General features: G+C 41.5%; 1 protein-coding gene across 6 annotated transcripts in view; it reads left to right on the top strand.

Moving 5' to 3' along the window:
• Positions 1-14,507, top strand: part of KIAA0319L (KIAA0319 like) — a 127,619-nt gene that overhangs the window by 99,431 nt on the left and 13,681 nt on the right. For all 6 annotated transcript variants that reach the window (XM_074380503.1, XM_074380502.1, XM_074380501.1 and 3 more), the window contains 8 exons: positions 965-1,097; positions 4,483-4,711; positions 6,393-6,516; positions 7,360-7,492; positions 9,263-9,411; positions 10,505-10,656; positions 11,009-11,147; positions 12,675-12,834. In XM_074380503.1, coding sequence (XP_074236604.1) covers positions 965-1,097; positions 4,483-4,711; positions 6,393-6,516; positions 7,360-7,492; positions 9,263-9,411; positions 10,505-10,656; positions 11,009-11,147; positions 12,675-12,834 — 1,219 coding nt within the window. The remainder of the gene's footprint in view (positions 1-964; positions 1,098-4,482; positions 4,712-6,392; positions 6,517-7,359; positions 7,493-9,262; positions 9,412-10,504; positions 10,657-11,008; positions 11,148-12,674; positions 12,835-14,507) is intronic.

The following is a 14,507-nucleotide window of genomic DNA, read 5'->3' as shown; positions in this document are numbered from 1 at the left end:
CCAGACAACCAATGGTATTATGTATCTTTTTAGAGAGATTTTATATGTATATAAGAAAATACATATATAGTCCTCTCTTGTACTTACACAAATGAAAGCACGTTGTATATGCTGTTGTGTGTGATGCTTGTTTTTGTATGTTGGAGAATTTTTCTGAATCAACACATAAGATGCTTATTCTTTTTTTAAAAAATGACTAAGTAGCATTCCATAATATAGATATATAATTTCATTGTACAAGTTCTTACTTGTTTTCGATCAATCTCTATTGATGACCATTTAGATTACTTTCATTCTTTTGCTATTTTTATTCATGAAACCAAAGTTCCTTCCAATCATAGCAAGATAAGTACCTGGGACGCCTGACTGAGGAGCTTTTATCCAGCGATCACTTGCCTAACAAATAATCTTGTAAACATAATGTTTATCACATGTACAAGTATATTTGTAGGATAAATTTATAGAAGAAATGCAGGGGCAGAGATAAAGATTGCCAAATTACTCATTATAGGGGTTGTGTCAGTTTATGCTTATACCTGACTGATGAGAGGTCCTCTTTCTCCACACCTTTACCAACGTAATGTTTTATGAAATTTTGTTCCTTACCAATTTGATAGGTTAAAAAATGCTATCTCAAGGGCAAATTTAATTTGCATTTCTTTTAAATGAGGTTGAGTATTTTTTTATGTGTTTAAGAATTATTGACTTTTCTTTCTTCATATAGTAGCATTTTAACTAGAGGTTTCCTGTGTTGGGGTCCTTGGAAAACTACACAGTGGAATATACATAGAGAGGCAGAATGACCCAGTATTCATAGGGAAGAAACATTCTGGAGAGATAGTCTGTAATTTCGTGAAGTTTTCCTAGCTCCAAATCTCTGTGTAGTTGCCCTGGTTTGTGTAAACTGGATAAGTGCTAAGACCAAGCGTTCTCATGTTGTAACTGATGTTTCTTTATGGTCAAGAAAGCACTGATGATGATAAAATCGTTCAGTACCATTGGGAAGAACTTAAAGGGCCTCTGAGAGAAGAGAAGATTTCTGAAGATACAGCAATATTAAAACTAAGTAAACTCGTCCCTGGAAACTACACTTTCAGGTAAATTAGGATTCAGCTTCAAGTTTACCATAGACCATTTTTTTTTCTTCTCATGGGTTTTACATTCTTATACAAGTAACTTTGACAAATATCAAATTCACTGTGGAGTTGGTTGATAATACAGCTTTTGGTTCCATTGGTTCTCTGAGCCCTATGGTGATTGTGATTACAGCAATGGTAACTTTTTAGGGCAAAGGTTGTGCAGTAGATCAGGATCTGCCACTGTTAATCCTTCTCAAGCATTATCTGGCAGGTTTCCAAGATTTTTTTAGGATTTCTGATGTTAAGTGAAAAGGCCCATCTTCCTTTGCCTTTTCTCAGGCAAAATCTGAAGGAACCTACTCCCATTTTTTTCTTCCCTTTGAAAAATGCTTCCTGAACTTACCATACCTCATAATCTTTATGTTTGACTAGTAGTTTTCATTCTCTGTTGGGGCTTTTTAGGGAATTTGATTCAAAGAAAGTACTTTTGGGGAGCTAGTATTGATATTCTAGAGAGTGATTAGTAAGACTTCAAAACTTACTCTAGAGTGACCCTCCTTATATTTGCACAATTCCTTGTATGTTAAAAAGCACTTGTATTAATATGTGAGTATCATACAAACATGATATTATAGATGATACTATCTTCATTTGACAGCTGAGAAAAATGAGGCTGCTCTGAGGTCTCACAGCTGAAATTTAAATGCAGATTCTAACCCTGAAGTCAGGGTTCATTCTACTTCACTCCTTGACTTGATCCATGTATTTTGTTCATACTTCCTTTAATTCCCTTCTCAATCTGTTCAAGTTTTGCCCATCCTTAAGAACCTCCTCAATTTCCATGAGGTTCTCTGAGATCCCTCCAGACAGGAGAGAATATGGCTCTCTTCTTTCCCTGTTGCACTCAGGGCCTCTATGTGGCATTTATCATAGTGTGTCAGTTTATTCATGTGTATCTGTCTTCCCATGAATCTGAGGTTAACTAAATTTTAGATGTTGCCAGGGACATAGAAATGAGTGTCCTAGCACAATACCTACCATATAAATCAGTATGTGACTTCTGACTTGGCAGTATCCCCATTGATTCAACACTTCAGGTGAATGAAAAGTAGCTGCCAGCACAACAAGATTGGAGCCTTCTGCTTGGCTTAAAATGGAAGTTTGAGCTGGTTTTCACCTTGTATTTCTAACATAGGAATTTTTCTGTTTACAGAATTCAGCCTGGGCCAGGTTGATCCTTTTAAAAAATAGTAAAAATAATAGCTGATATTTCTTGAACATTTACTATGTGCTACATACTATTCTAAGCTCTTTGCTGGAAGTACTGCATTTGATTCTTATAACAGGTATTATGGTTATTCTCATTTTACAGATTAGGAAATTTTGGCACAAAGAGGTTAAGTAACTTGCTCAAGGTCTAACTCCAGAGTCTAAGCTTTTAATCACAATGTTAACCTACTGGATTTTTAGTGGATGCAGTATAAGAGTGATTTTTTTTTCCTAGCCCCCATTTTAAAAATCATCTATAAAATGATAGGGTTGGATCTGATTAGCATTAAGATTGTAATTCACTCACCTTTTCCTCTCTCCTACTTTTAGATGGCAGTAGCCTTTTTCCTCAGCCTTGTAGTCAGCTGCTGTTTGGTTTCAGGGTCCTTGCAGGCAAGCCAGGGACTGTTTGAGGTAAAAGAGTAAATGGGCAGCTGCCATTTTACCATGTGTCTATAATGTGCTTTTGTCCTGACATGGGAGGCAAATGACATATGCTAAAAACAAAAAATCAAAAACCCCAAACCTGTGAAAACAACAGAGAAACTAGGAAAAGATGCAAAACTTCTGAAATTTTTTCTTTTTCAGGTATATGCTGATTGGTACATGTATGTATGTCTCAAGTTTTTGTGCTTTTTTCCTAAAGGCTGTAATACCAAAAATTCCCTTTAGACCATAGGTAACAGGTGAGATTGCAGGATAAAACCCCACTGATGTCTGGCTCTGTCTGTGGCTGGTGGTGAGATTTAAACAAACTACATGTCTTTTCTTTGCTTTTCCTCTTTCTGTCAGCAAAATGGAAAGATCCCAAACCTCCTTGCTTGCTTATGCTCACATTTTGAGGTGGCATGAGAAACTTTAGGCTGTTCAGCTGGAAGGCATCATTTAGGTAAAAGCCTGCTCTTATAAATGAATGTTTTTTTTTTTACTTCTCGCAGATCTTGTGTCTCACTGGCACAAATTGTGGGACTGTTGCGTAGGAGAATTCATTTTCATCTCAAGCTCCTGCCTTACTGGAGCCAGCCCTCCTGGTTCGTCCCACAGGCTGTCTGCCTAGGATGTCCATCTTTGTGATAGGTGCACAGCTGGAACAGGATGATGGGAAAACAGCCTGCCATAGGCAGAGCTTGCGCTATGTACTGTAGGGAATAGGGACCAAGAATTACCTCTTCTTAAGATTTGGTTTCTGAGCTTTGGAATCAGAGAACTGGGCTTGCATCTTGGCTCACTATATACCTCTTGGGTGGGTTACTTAGCCTCTCTGAGCGTCTTATAAAAGTGGAATCAATGATGCCTACTCTATATATATGGTTGTTATGAGGGCCATATCAGACAATGCTTATAAAGGTCTCAGGACACAGATGCATGCAGGCAGCAGCAGAACAAAATAGTGCTGGAGACATATTGCCTGGATTCAGAACCTGACTTTACTGCTTTCAAGCTGTATGACCTTGGGCAAGTTATTTACCTCTCTTCCTTTTTTTTCTTTTCTTTTTTTTTTTTCTTTTCTTTCCTGTCCTCTCCTCTCCTTTCGTCACCTCTCGTTTCTTTTCTTTTCTTTTTTTTGATGAAGTTTCGCTCTGTCACCCAGGCTTGAGTGCAGTGTCACAATCTTGGCTCACAGCAACATCCACCTCCCGGATTCAAGTTATTCTCCTGCCTCAGCCTCCCAAGTAGCTGGGATTACAGGCCTGCACCACCACACTTGGCTAATTTTTGTATTTTTAGTAGAGATGGCGTTTCACCATGTTGGCCAGGCTGGTCTCGAACTCCCAACCTCAGGTGATCCACCCACCTCAGCCTCCCAAAGTGCTGGGATTACAGGCATTTGCTACCACATCAGGCCTCTCTGCCTTTTACTTCATGTATATGAAGAGTAAAATGAAGATCATACTTTATAGAGTTGTCGTGAGGATTTAATGAGATATAAAGAACTTGGAACAGTGCCTAGCACATTGTAAAACTTCAGTCAGTGTTAGCTTCTAGTAGTACTTTCTGCTTTTCCAATAGGAATGGGTAAGAATAGGTAACCCTGCAGCGTTGGTATTTCTTAGCCTTAATTTTCAGTCCTCTAGTATTTATTCCGCTTTCCTTAAACCCATCCCTGATCACACTCCTGTCTCTGCCCTGATAGCTTGACTGTAGTAGACTCTGATGGAGCTACCAACTCTACTACTGCAAATCTGACAGTGAACAAAGCTGTGGATTACCCCCCTGTGGCCAACGCAGGCCCCAACCAAGTGATCACCCTGCCCCAAAACTCCATCACCCTCTTTGGGAACCAGAGCACTGATGATCATGGCATCACCAGCTATGAGTGGTCACTCAGCCCAAGCAGCAAAGGGAAAGTGGTGGAAATGCAGGTAGGAGGGAATGGTTCCTATTTTTTTCTTGCCCAAGAGAAGTAGAGCTGCTGGACCAGGTCACTCATCCAAGGCTTATGTCTGCTCCCTTTTAATTACCAAAGTCATTTGTGTATAGAATATTTGCATTTTTAAAAACCTCCAAACAAACTGAGAAAGCTTTAGGGGTCTTTGATTAACATGGTAGCAAAAATCTTTATCTTGGCTGGGCTCAGTCACTCACCCCTATAATCCTAGCACTTTGGGAGGCTGAGGTGGGTGGACCACGAGGTCAGGAGTTTGAGGCCAGCCTGGCCAACATGGTGAAACCCCTCATCTCTACTAAAGATACAAAAAATTAGCCAGGTGTGGTGGTGTGTGCCTGTAAGCCCAGCTACTTGGGAGGCTGAGGCAGGCTAACCTCTTCAACCTGGGAGATGGGGGTTGCAGTGAGCTGAGATTGTGCCATTGCACTCTAGACTGGGTGACAGGGCATGACTGTGTCCATATGTGTATATATATATATGTATATGTATATATATATATATATATATATATATATATATATATATATATCTTAAATGTTTAGTATTAGAGGAAAAGGCTGGATGAGAAATGTTAGTTGTTCTGGATGACTTCAGAGAGTCAAACTATTTAGAGGCTACAAGGGTGCAAATCTTAGTGAGCTCTATAACAAGTTAGAGTAGATTGTCTCACTAGATGGTGAGTATCTTCTCTCTAGAGATACTAGATGTCTCTAGTATCTAAAGATACTAGATACTAGTCTCTCTAGAAGAGAGACTAGATGTCACCAGGCAGGTAACGTAAAGAACACTGGATGGTGGCTATGCTGAACTGGAGAGCTTAAGCCCTGACTAAAGGAGTCATCTACTCTTCAGCTCCAGCTGGTTGTTGCCACATGGAGGTATGGTCCCAATATTGCTTGATAGCCCAGCTTTTCAAGAGAATACAGAAATTGAGACCTTTATGTGAAAATTTCCAATATGTAAGATACTATAGGCCAAACAAAATATTTGCAAGCTGGATTAAGCCCACAGGCTACTAGTTTTTGCCCACTGTTCTACTGGACATTCTTGCATTGGAAGTTTGCAAGAAATTATTTATAATGTTCCAATACTCAATATTCTATATTTCTAGATTTAAGGCCTCTCTTAAAGCCTCCATTTTACTTGGCTTTTGTTTAAATATTGTGTTAGGTGGTTGCAGAACCTGTACGGACCTGAAGGAGACAGTGTGGTGTTATACAGCATCTTGAGCTGCTGCCATGTTTCACTGGGACAGCTTTGTTAGGAGCACTGTGTAGCCTCAGTAGGAAGAGGATCTTTTTAAACAGTTTTTTAAAAACCGGGTCATTTGCTATATGTTCATGGTGTTCTTTCTGGTTTGGGTCATAGAGAGTTGCTTTGGTAATCTCTGCACATTTCCCCATACTCCTCTCTCTTATGAGAGTTCTGAGTTTATTTGAAACTGCTGCTGTGTTAGAGGGTTGTTTCCTTGAAGGGGAAAACCCTTAGTTAGGTGCCTCATGATGTCTGACTCCACATTCACTGGAAAGTAATAGCCCAGTACCAACTTAGGTCTTAGGTTCTGGAAACTCAATTGTCTTTACCAGAGTAGGAATTATTGTGTGATGTCGTGATTCTGGGAGTCCACTTTTCCACTTCTTTATTTGTATTTCTAGGGTGTTAGAACACCAATCTTACAGCTCTCTGCAATGCAAGAAGGAGACTACACTTACCAACTCACAGTGACTGACACAATAGGACAGCAGGCCACTGCTCAAGTGACTGTTATTGTGCAGCCTGGTAAGCTTTAGCCTTGTGGTTCAGGCTCTTCTACTGGTGGATCCACTTAATCTTGGAGAAAAGAGGGTTGGGTTCTGAGCTGTATGAGGGCAGAAGCAGAAGACACCAATCCATACAGCCTCTGGTGACTTCTGTTGTCTCTTCCACTTGTGCTTTTCTCATAGCTAGAGATGAAAGATACTTCCCAGCCTCAGCTTGTGCCCTTCCCTTAGCTACTTGTTGGTACCCCCAAAAAGACCTAGGAGATAGAGTTTATGCTATTGCAAATCCTATGGGTGGTACAAAAGTAATTGCAGTTTTTGCCATTCCTTTCAATGGCAATTACTTTTGCACCAACCCAATAGCACATCTTTTAAGGGCATGTTTAAAACTTACTTCCTCAGGAGAGCCTGTCTTATCACTCAGACCCTTTCTTTTTTTTTTTTTTTTTTTTTTTTTTTAAAGATGGTGGGGTTTCACCATGTTGGTCAGGCTGTTCTTGAACTCCTGACCTCAAGTGATCCGCCCGCCTTGGCCTCTAAAGTGCTTGGATTACAGGCGTGAGCCACCATGCCCGGCCTACTCAGACCCTTTCATTTGAACTCCCATAGCATTAGAGTTCACGTTTAGTATGCCATTTTAACTTCATTATGTTCTACTATGTTTCTTTCAGAATTACTTGATATGTTTCAGTCTCATATTCCTTATTGTTTGCTCCCTGGCGGTAACCAGATCTCCTGTAGTATCTGACAGTTCTGTGGCCTAAGAGGCAGAGTCCATGGGCTTCCAGAACATATGTCCCAATTGGTTCCTCTCATTTCCCACCTGGAGGCTGCTTTTGACCTCTAACTCTTTGTCTTCCAGAAAATAACAAGCCTCCTCAGGCAGATGCAGGCCCAGATAAAGAGCTGACCCTTCCTGTGGATAGCACAACCCTGGACGGCAGCAAAAGCTCAGATGACCAGAAAATCATCTCATATCTCTGGGAAAAAACACAGTGAGTTTTGACACAAAATCCTTATTTTTGCAAAGCCTCCAGACTTGAAAGAGCAAGATTTTATTTGCTATTCAGAGTTGAGTTGCTCTTATTGGTTTATCCAGTGGGGTGACTGAGAAAGAAATGTTTGCAATTTCAAACTTCAACTCCAAGAAAATGATATTACAAATAATTTTTGTAAGAAAAGAAGAATGTTTGCCATCAGCTAGTCCCCAGGTAGTACTGTGTGATGATCCTGGTGCTTTTGCAGGTACAATCCATCTGCTGAAATGCAGAGTTTAATTACACTTGAGAGGCAGGATGGAAGGGGTAATGGAGCAGAAAAATACTGTTGCTCAAAATTAACTGAGTAAGGTTGGCATGGGGAACGGGACAGAGTAGCTATTAAGAGAAATTGAAAATACGTCTATAAAATGAAAGCATTACTCTGTTATTGTTTTCTTGAAGACACCATTTACCAATTAAGTTAGCCAGAGGCCAAAGGCAGTAATCAAAATAATTCTAATTACATTGAAATTACCTAACCGAATCATTCTTAGTTCCTGTAGTTTCTTTTCAGCTCCTTTAAACCATAACTAATGCAACTGAAATTATATGCAAGATCCCACAAGTAGCAAAAGAATTCTAAGAAGAGTTAAAAGTATTCTCTGTTTCCAAAGGTAGCAATAATAAGACAGCCTGGGTTTTTTTATTTTGTTTGTTTGTTTGACAAAGGCATTGGAGATGGTAGGAAAAGAGCTTTAATTTGGCTATACAAATGACTTGCTTTTTAGATTGCGGAGTTGGATTGTAGAAATTATTTCCCTCAGCTCTTGTTTTTATCTTTTGTAGAACATAATCTTCCCCAGTCGAGGGTGTTTTTAATTATAATTATTTATTGAAGATATGGCTGATAGATTTTGTAGCTGAGTTTTATTAGTGTTTACAGCAGAGATAATGCTTAGCATAGCTTCTTGAAGGAGACTGTGTTTCAGGAGGAGCTACCAGGATCAGAGGCTGTAACTTTAAAAGGCAAAACAAAGTAAATTCTGGATGTCTGCAGATTTCTTTGGTTGTCCTGGAGTTTTAACAAAAGCTCTGGGACATTTTAATCCTTGAGCAGAGGCTCTCTGGGGCTGTATGCAGCCTGAATGTTGGCACAGAGCTCCCTTGGATGCTACAGGCAACTCTCTGAGACCACAAGGGGAAAAGAAAGGATGTGGGGTGTCCTGGGTGCTCAATTGCCCCTGTCCAGGAGCTGGAGGGAACTTTGCTTATAGAGTTGCTACGAACAAGATGGTTTTGTCCTGAGAGTTCCTCTGCAGCCTTGGCCCATTTCCTTTCCTTGACTTTTCATCAGGAGGGATTTGGGCATGTGATTAAGAAATGCATTTTGCTTCCTTGTTGGCAAGAGCCAAACCAACTACTGGGCCAGAAATGCTTTTTAGAAACATCACTGTTAAATCATTCTTTTCATCAGAGACTTGCTCAGAGAACTTTCTTCCTTTTACAAACTGGAACAGTGAAGAGTTCAAGTGTTCTAGAAGTTCATATAAAGGATAAGGCTAAGGTGTTTGAAAAAGTATTTGAATTTTCTGGCCAGCAGGCAGCATGTATTTTGAGGCCAAATGATACTTTGTCCAATTGGAATATTTTAAACATGTCCTGTCAAGGTCTGGGTAACAATAGTTTGCGTCTTTGCTGAGGAAGTCATTGTCTTCTCCTGCTAAGTTAGGTACAGGACAGGAGCAGACAGGTACAACTCCACCCTCTGGTTTCTTTTTTTTGCAGGGGACCTGATGGGGTGCAGCTCGAGAATGCTAACAGCAGTGTTGCCACTGTGACTGGGCTGCAAGTGGGGACCTATGTGTTCACTTTGACTGTCAAAGATGAGAGGAGCCTGCAAAGCCAGAGCTCTGTGAATGTCATTGTCAAAGAAGGTACCAAACTGGAGAGTTTGTGTAGCAGCCTCTTTGGGTCAGATAGCTAAAGAATTTGTCCTGTCATGTTTGGCTGCAGAAATTGATTAGAGACAGCAAGAGGTGGGGAAGAGGGTTGGGAGAGGGCACCTGTTAATTTCTTTTCTAAAACCACCTTTAATTGGACTGTAAGGTGAATTTTAACTTCCCTCCCTCCTCTTGCTTACGTCTTCCCTTTCCTCCCTTCCCCTCTCCTCCCTCCCTCCCTCTCTCCCTCTCTCCTTTCTTTCTCAGTTGAACAGGGAAAGAATTAAGGGTTCTGTTTGCATTTTTATTTTGCCCCTGCATTGCTGAGACCTGGGCCATGACTCCTGCTAGCTACAGTGACACCTGCTGTCAGGCCTGAGAATGACGGCTGCACTGCCGCTGACTATGCTTGCCCTGAGCCTTCGAGCTGAGGCCAGCTGGAGGCCTCACTGTAGTTTACAGGCATGGTGACCAGTGAGGGTTGTGGGAGAGGGTCCTAAGTTGATAGCAGGAAAAACTATCAGATATGCAGACCTCCAGACACAGGATATCGAGCTGAGTAAATACTGCATAGATATCTGAGTAAACAAAGCTTCGCGTGGGGCTCCGACAAAGAGAGGTAGCTCTTTGTTTTCTCTTGTGAAGTTCCAAGGAAGGAGTCCAAAAAGATATTCAGAGAATAACATTTCAAGATATTGTGAAGGAGAATTTGCAATATCAGCTAGGTGAAACCTAAACTCCAAAGTTTACAATTGGCTTGCAGCTTGGGCTGTTATTTCTGATCATCACATACCTCCAAAGTAAAGAAATGGATTCTGTCTGGGAAGGCTGCTCGGAGAATATGGAAGGACAGCACACGAGTCCCCTCGTTGTACAGTGTCAGGAGAACATTTCTCTGGGTAGACCTGGAACCTCAGGACTGCAGCACTAGTAGCTTTCATCTACACGGTTGGTTGGTGGCAGGGACAGGCACTTGAAACAGTTCTCCGGTTAAGGTAGTCTTGTTGTTTAATTTCCCCATAAGCATCATGAAGAAACATTTATTTTACAGAATGTCACATTATGTCAATGATTTCTCTTTTATTAGAAATAAACAAGCCACCTATAGCCAAGATAACTGCAAATGTGGTGGTGACCTTACCCACGAGCACAGCAGAGCTGGACGGCTCTAAGTCCTCAGATGACAAGGGAATAATCAGCTACCTCTGGACTCGAGATGAGGGGAGCCCAGCAGCAGGGGTAAGTGTGCTAGGAGCTGGAGAGCCACACAGGAAAGGGGAGGAGGAGGAGCCACGCATTCCAGTATATGTTTTAATCAAGTGGCCCCTTATATCAAACATGGATTGTTCTCTGAAATCCAGGGAGGTTAAGTGATTTGCTTAGGGCCATTCTGTAAGCTAGTATAGCATAGAATGGGTTTCTATCCCCTGATCTTAGCAGTTATAGGCTGCGGTGCTGTTCCAGATCAGGAATTGCCCAAGGTTGAAACAGTTCAGCCCTGAAGGGTTTAGTTATGGTGGAAGCAGCAACTGACTCTAGGAAAGGAATGGCATTTTGTTCTGTAACATAGCCATGTTGTTCAACCCTATAGGAGGTGTTAAATCACTCTGACCATCACCCTATCCTTTTTCTTTCAAACCTGGTTGAGGGAACCTACACATTTCACCTGAAAGTGACCGATGCAAAGGGTGAGAGTGACACAGACCGCACCACTGTGGAGGTAAAACCTGGTGAGTTCATTTAGTGTTGAAGCTGAGTAGAATTCTTGAATCAGCCAATCAAGGCTGCTATCCTGAGACCCCTTCCGCTAGTATGGACAGAGCCAGATGGCATGTCCAGCTTTAAAAATAAATCTAGAAACCCCAAGCTGAAAAATCCATAGAGACTGTCTGTTCTAACAATACCTCCTACCCATGCAGAAATACAGACCTCCTACTATTCATCTCAGATGGAGAAGCAAACTCAGAGAGGGCAGGACTTGCTCAGTGTCACACAGCAGTTGTGTCAGAGCCAAGCCTTTGTGCTCCTAGTCCAGCACTTTCTCCTCTCCTCATGACTGATGAGAGAGGGCTCAGAGTGCTTAGGAAGCTGAGCACAGGAATAGCTTGAGTCATGATGTCTCATCAGGATCCAGATGCAGAAAACAATTTATTTTTATAAGTTAAGCCTCAGGCCTTATCTGACAATTCAGGGAAGGTAAAGTAATAGTGCCCTTTACATTTTCAGCTTTGCAGAAATAAAAATTTTCTTCTTAAATAGAACCATGTTTTTGTTTTGCTTTGAGGTTAATTTGGTGATAGGGAGGCACTGAGAGTGGAGGTGGGATAGAGCTTTATAAATTCCTGAGCTTCTGATGAAATAGTATTAACTTTAAACCTACTGTTTATTATCTAGGCCAAGCTCATATATGGATGTTTTAGACAGTAAGGGATTTGGGGAGGTCTTCCAGTCCTTGTCCTGCCTCTAGGAAGGACAGTAGCTGAGACACTATAAAATCTCTTTGGTGTTTAAAGTCAGATCACAGATAGTCTACTAATTATGCAAATTATACATCAGAACAGGCAAGTGGTGCATTCAAGTATGTAAATAAGGCATTCCAAACAATCACTTTGAAATTCCAAATGTAGAATATCTTTAGGACATATTCAAAAGTAAAACACGATAGCCTCACAATTTTAGAGTTATGCAAAGATAATGCAGCTGTGATGTGGCTCTAAGGAAATCATTGTTTCTTGGCTGACTGGATTTTCTTTTGTTAACTGTATTTAAACCTGGAGGGACAATGCATTCCCATTATTGAGAAGACTGTTGAGATGGACACTTTTCCTCCCATTGTTATGCACAAAATAACAGCGAGGAACTGAAAATCAGATGTGAGTCAGGAAAGATTGCTTGATACCCCCCACTTGGCCTGGATTGCTCAGCACCGCCAGTTGCACAGAGGCTTTTAAAACATGTTTAAGTGTTTCGCTCTTCCCCACTCCCTTCATTACTCCCCACCCTCATTGCCTCACTGCTTCAGCCTTATCCCCAGCACATTTGTTGGAACTCTCAGGTTGGTATAGAGACCAGGAGTACTTTAGAAGCTTTCTAAGCCAGCCCCAGATTTCCCAATCAGGAATTTACTGTCTCTTTCCATTTGAAGGACATCTGAATGCTCTCATTCCTTTCTCTCCTGTGCCAAAGCAAATGCACAGAGGCAGGTCTATGTTTACTGTCCTACTTCCAAAGCCATGACTGATCTACATGCTTTCCAGATCCCAGGAAAAACAACCTGGTGGAGATCATCTTGGATATCAACGTCAGTCAGCTAACTGAGAGGCTGAAGGGGATGTTCATCCGCCAGATTGGGGTCCTCCTGGGGGTGCTGGATTCCGACATCATTGTGCAAAAGATTCAGCCGTACACGGAGCAGAGGTAGCCGGGCAATGAATGGGGGGCATAAAGGAAAGACCAGGGGCCCCCAGGCTTCTCGAATGAGCTGAGAAATAGTGTGGCTACATAGAGAAGGATGGGCTTTCTGACCAGAAACACTCATGATGTCTTTTCTTCTGTAGACCTCTCTCTTCTAGTGCAGGTGACATGCACTGTAGTAGACACTGCAGCAGGGCTCCAGGGTATAGGAGGTCCATTATTTTTTGACAACCACAGACTAGTAGGGGAGATAAGTAAACATGGAACATTAGTACAGGGTGGATTTGATACAACAAGCAGCATTGTGGAACACCATGGCAAGGGAATGAATTCTAGGAGATTGGGGCAGGGGTAATCTAAAGATTTTTCTAGAAGAAAGAAAACATCAACCTGGGCAACATAACAAGACCCCACTTCTACAGAAAATTTAAAAATTAGCCCAGTGCAGTGCGATGCACCTGTAGTCCCAGCTATTTGGGAGGCTGAGGCAGGAGAATCACTTGAGCCCGGGAGTTTGAGGCTTCAGTGAGCTATGGTCACACCACTGCACTCCAGCGTGAAAGACAGAGTGAGACTGTCTTAAGAAAAAAAAAGGAAAAAGGAAACTTGTTTTCACCAGGCATGGGAGGGCTGGGAGGAAATTCAGAACAAGGGAACAGCAATGAGCAATGGCCCTATGCATGAAAGTGCACGGTTTCTTCCAGAAGAAGTCACTTGGTTCAAAGCTTAGTGGCCCCAGGATGTGGCAGAAGACAAGATTGGCAGTAAAGACAGAACAGTTATATACAAGCTGAGGATTTTAGTTTGGGTAGGCAGATCCAAGTTGGTTTGTTTTATGAGTGTGAAGTTTTTGCTTTGTTTTTAAAAGGAAGGAAATGCCATAATTTGATTTTTTTTTTTTTTTTTTTTTAAAGAAAGAGATCAGTAGTGTGGAAGCTAGACTAAAATAGAGACCAAAGGCTGGGAGACCAACCAGGAAGCTTCTTGACTAGTCTAGTAAAAAGGTAATAAAACCTGAATTAAGGTAGTGGAAGAAGAGGAGAAGGAATTAAAAGAAAGTCAGTGGTAATTCAACAGGACTTGGCCCTTTAGGAATGAAAGTGAGTGAAATATTAAATGTGAGGCTTTTGGTTTGGATGCCTGGATAGATGGTTCAGATCATTAACTGAGATTGGGAAGGCAGATGGAACCAGTCTGGATGATTGAGTTTGGGGTGTCTTAAGGGCTGCATCAGGAGATGTTCCATCAGATAGTCACAAGTAAAGGCTGGAATTTGTGGAAGGAAAAGCCCACATTACTGGCATACAGGCAGGAGCCAAAGCCTTGAGAATGGGTGAGTCTCACTGGGAGAGAGTCAGGATGGGTGAGGACACACTCTGAAGGGCATCATTATTTAAGAAGGAGGCAGAAAACAAAGAGGTAGCAAAGGAAACTAAGAAACAGCAATCAGGCAGGAGGAAAACCAAATGAGAGTGGTCTGCTGGAAGTTAAGGGGTGATCTGACAAAAGGGGTGCTTCTAAAGGATTCAGATGCTACAGGGATGGAGGTGTGGTGAGAACACAAAATAGGCCTATGGGTTTGTGGTTAGTAGATCAGCACAACGATAGTGAGAGCATTTTTACTTAGATGTTGGGCACAGATGACAGATTTCATGGTTTGAGGATACCAAGATGGT

This window comes from Saimiri boliviensis, chromosome 11 (assembly GCF_048565385.1).
Source record: "Saimiri boliviensis isolate mSaiBol1 chromosome 11, mSaiBol1.pri, whole genome shotgun sequence".
Lineage (NCBI taxonomy): Eukaryota > Metazoa > Chordata > Mammalia > Primates > Cebidae > Saimiri > Saimiri boliviensis.
Note: the sequence above shows the minus strand (reverse complement) of the source record. Positions and strands in the feature narration are given on the sequence as shown.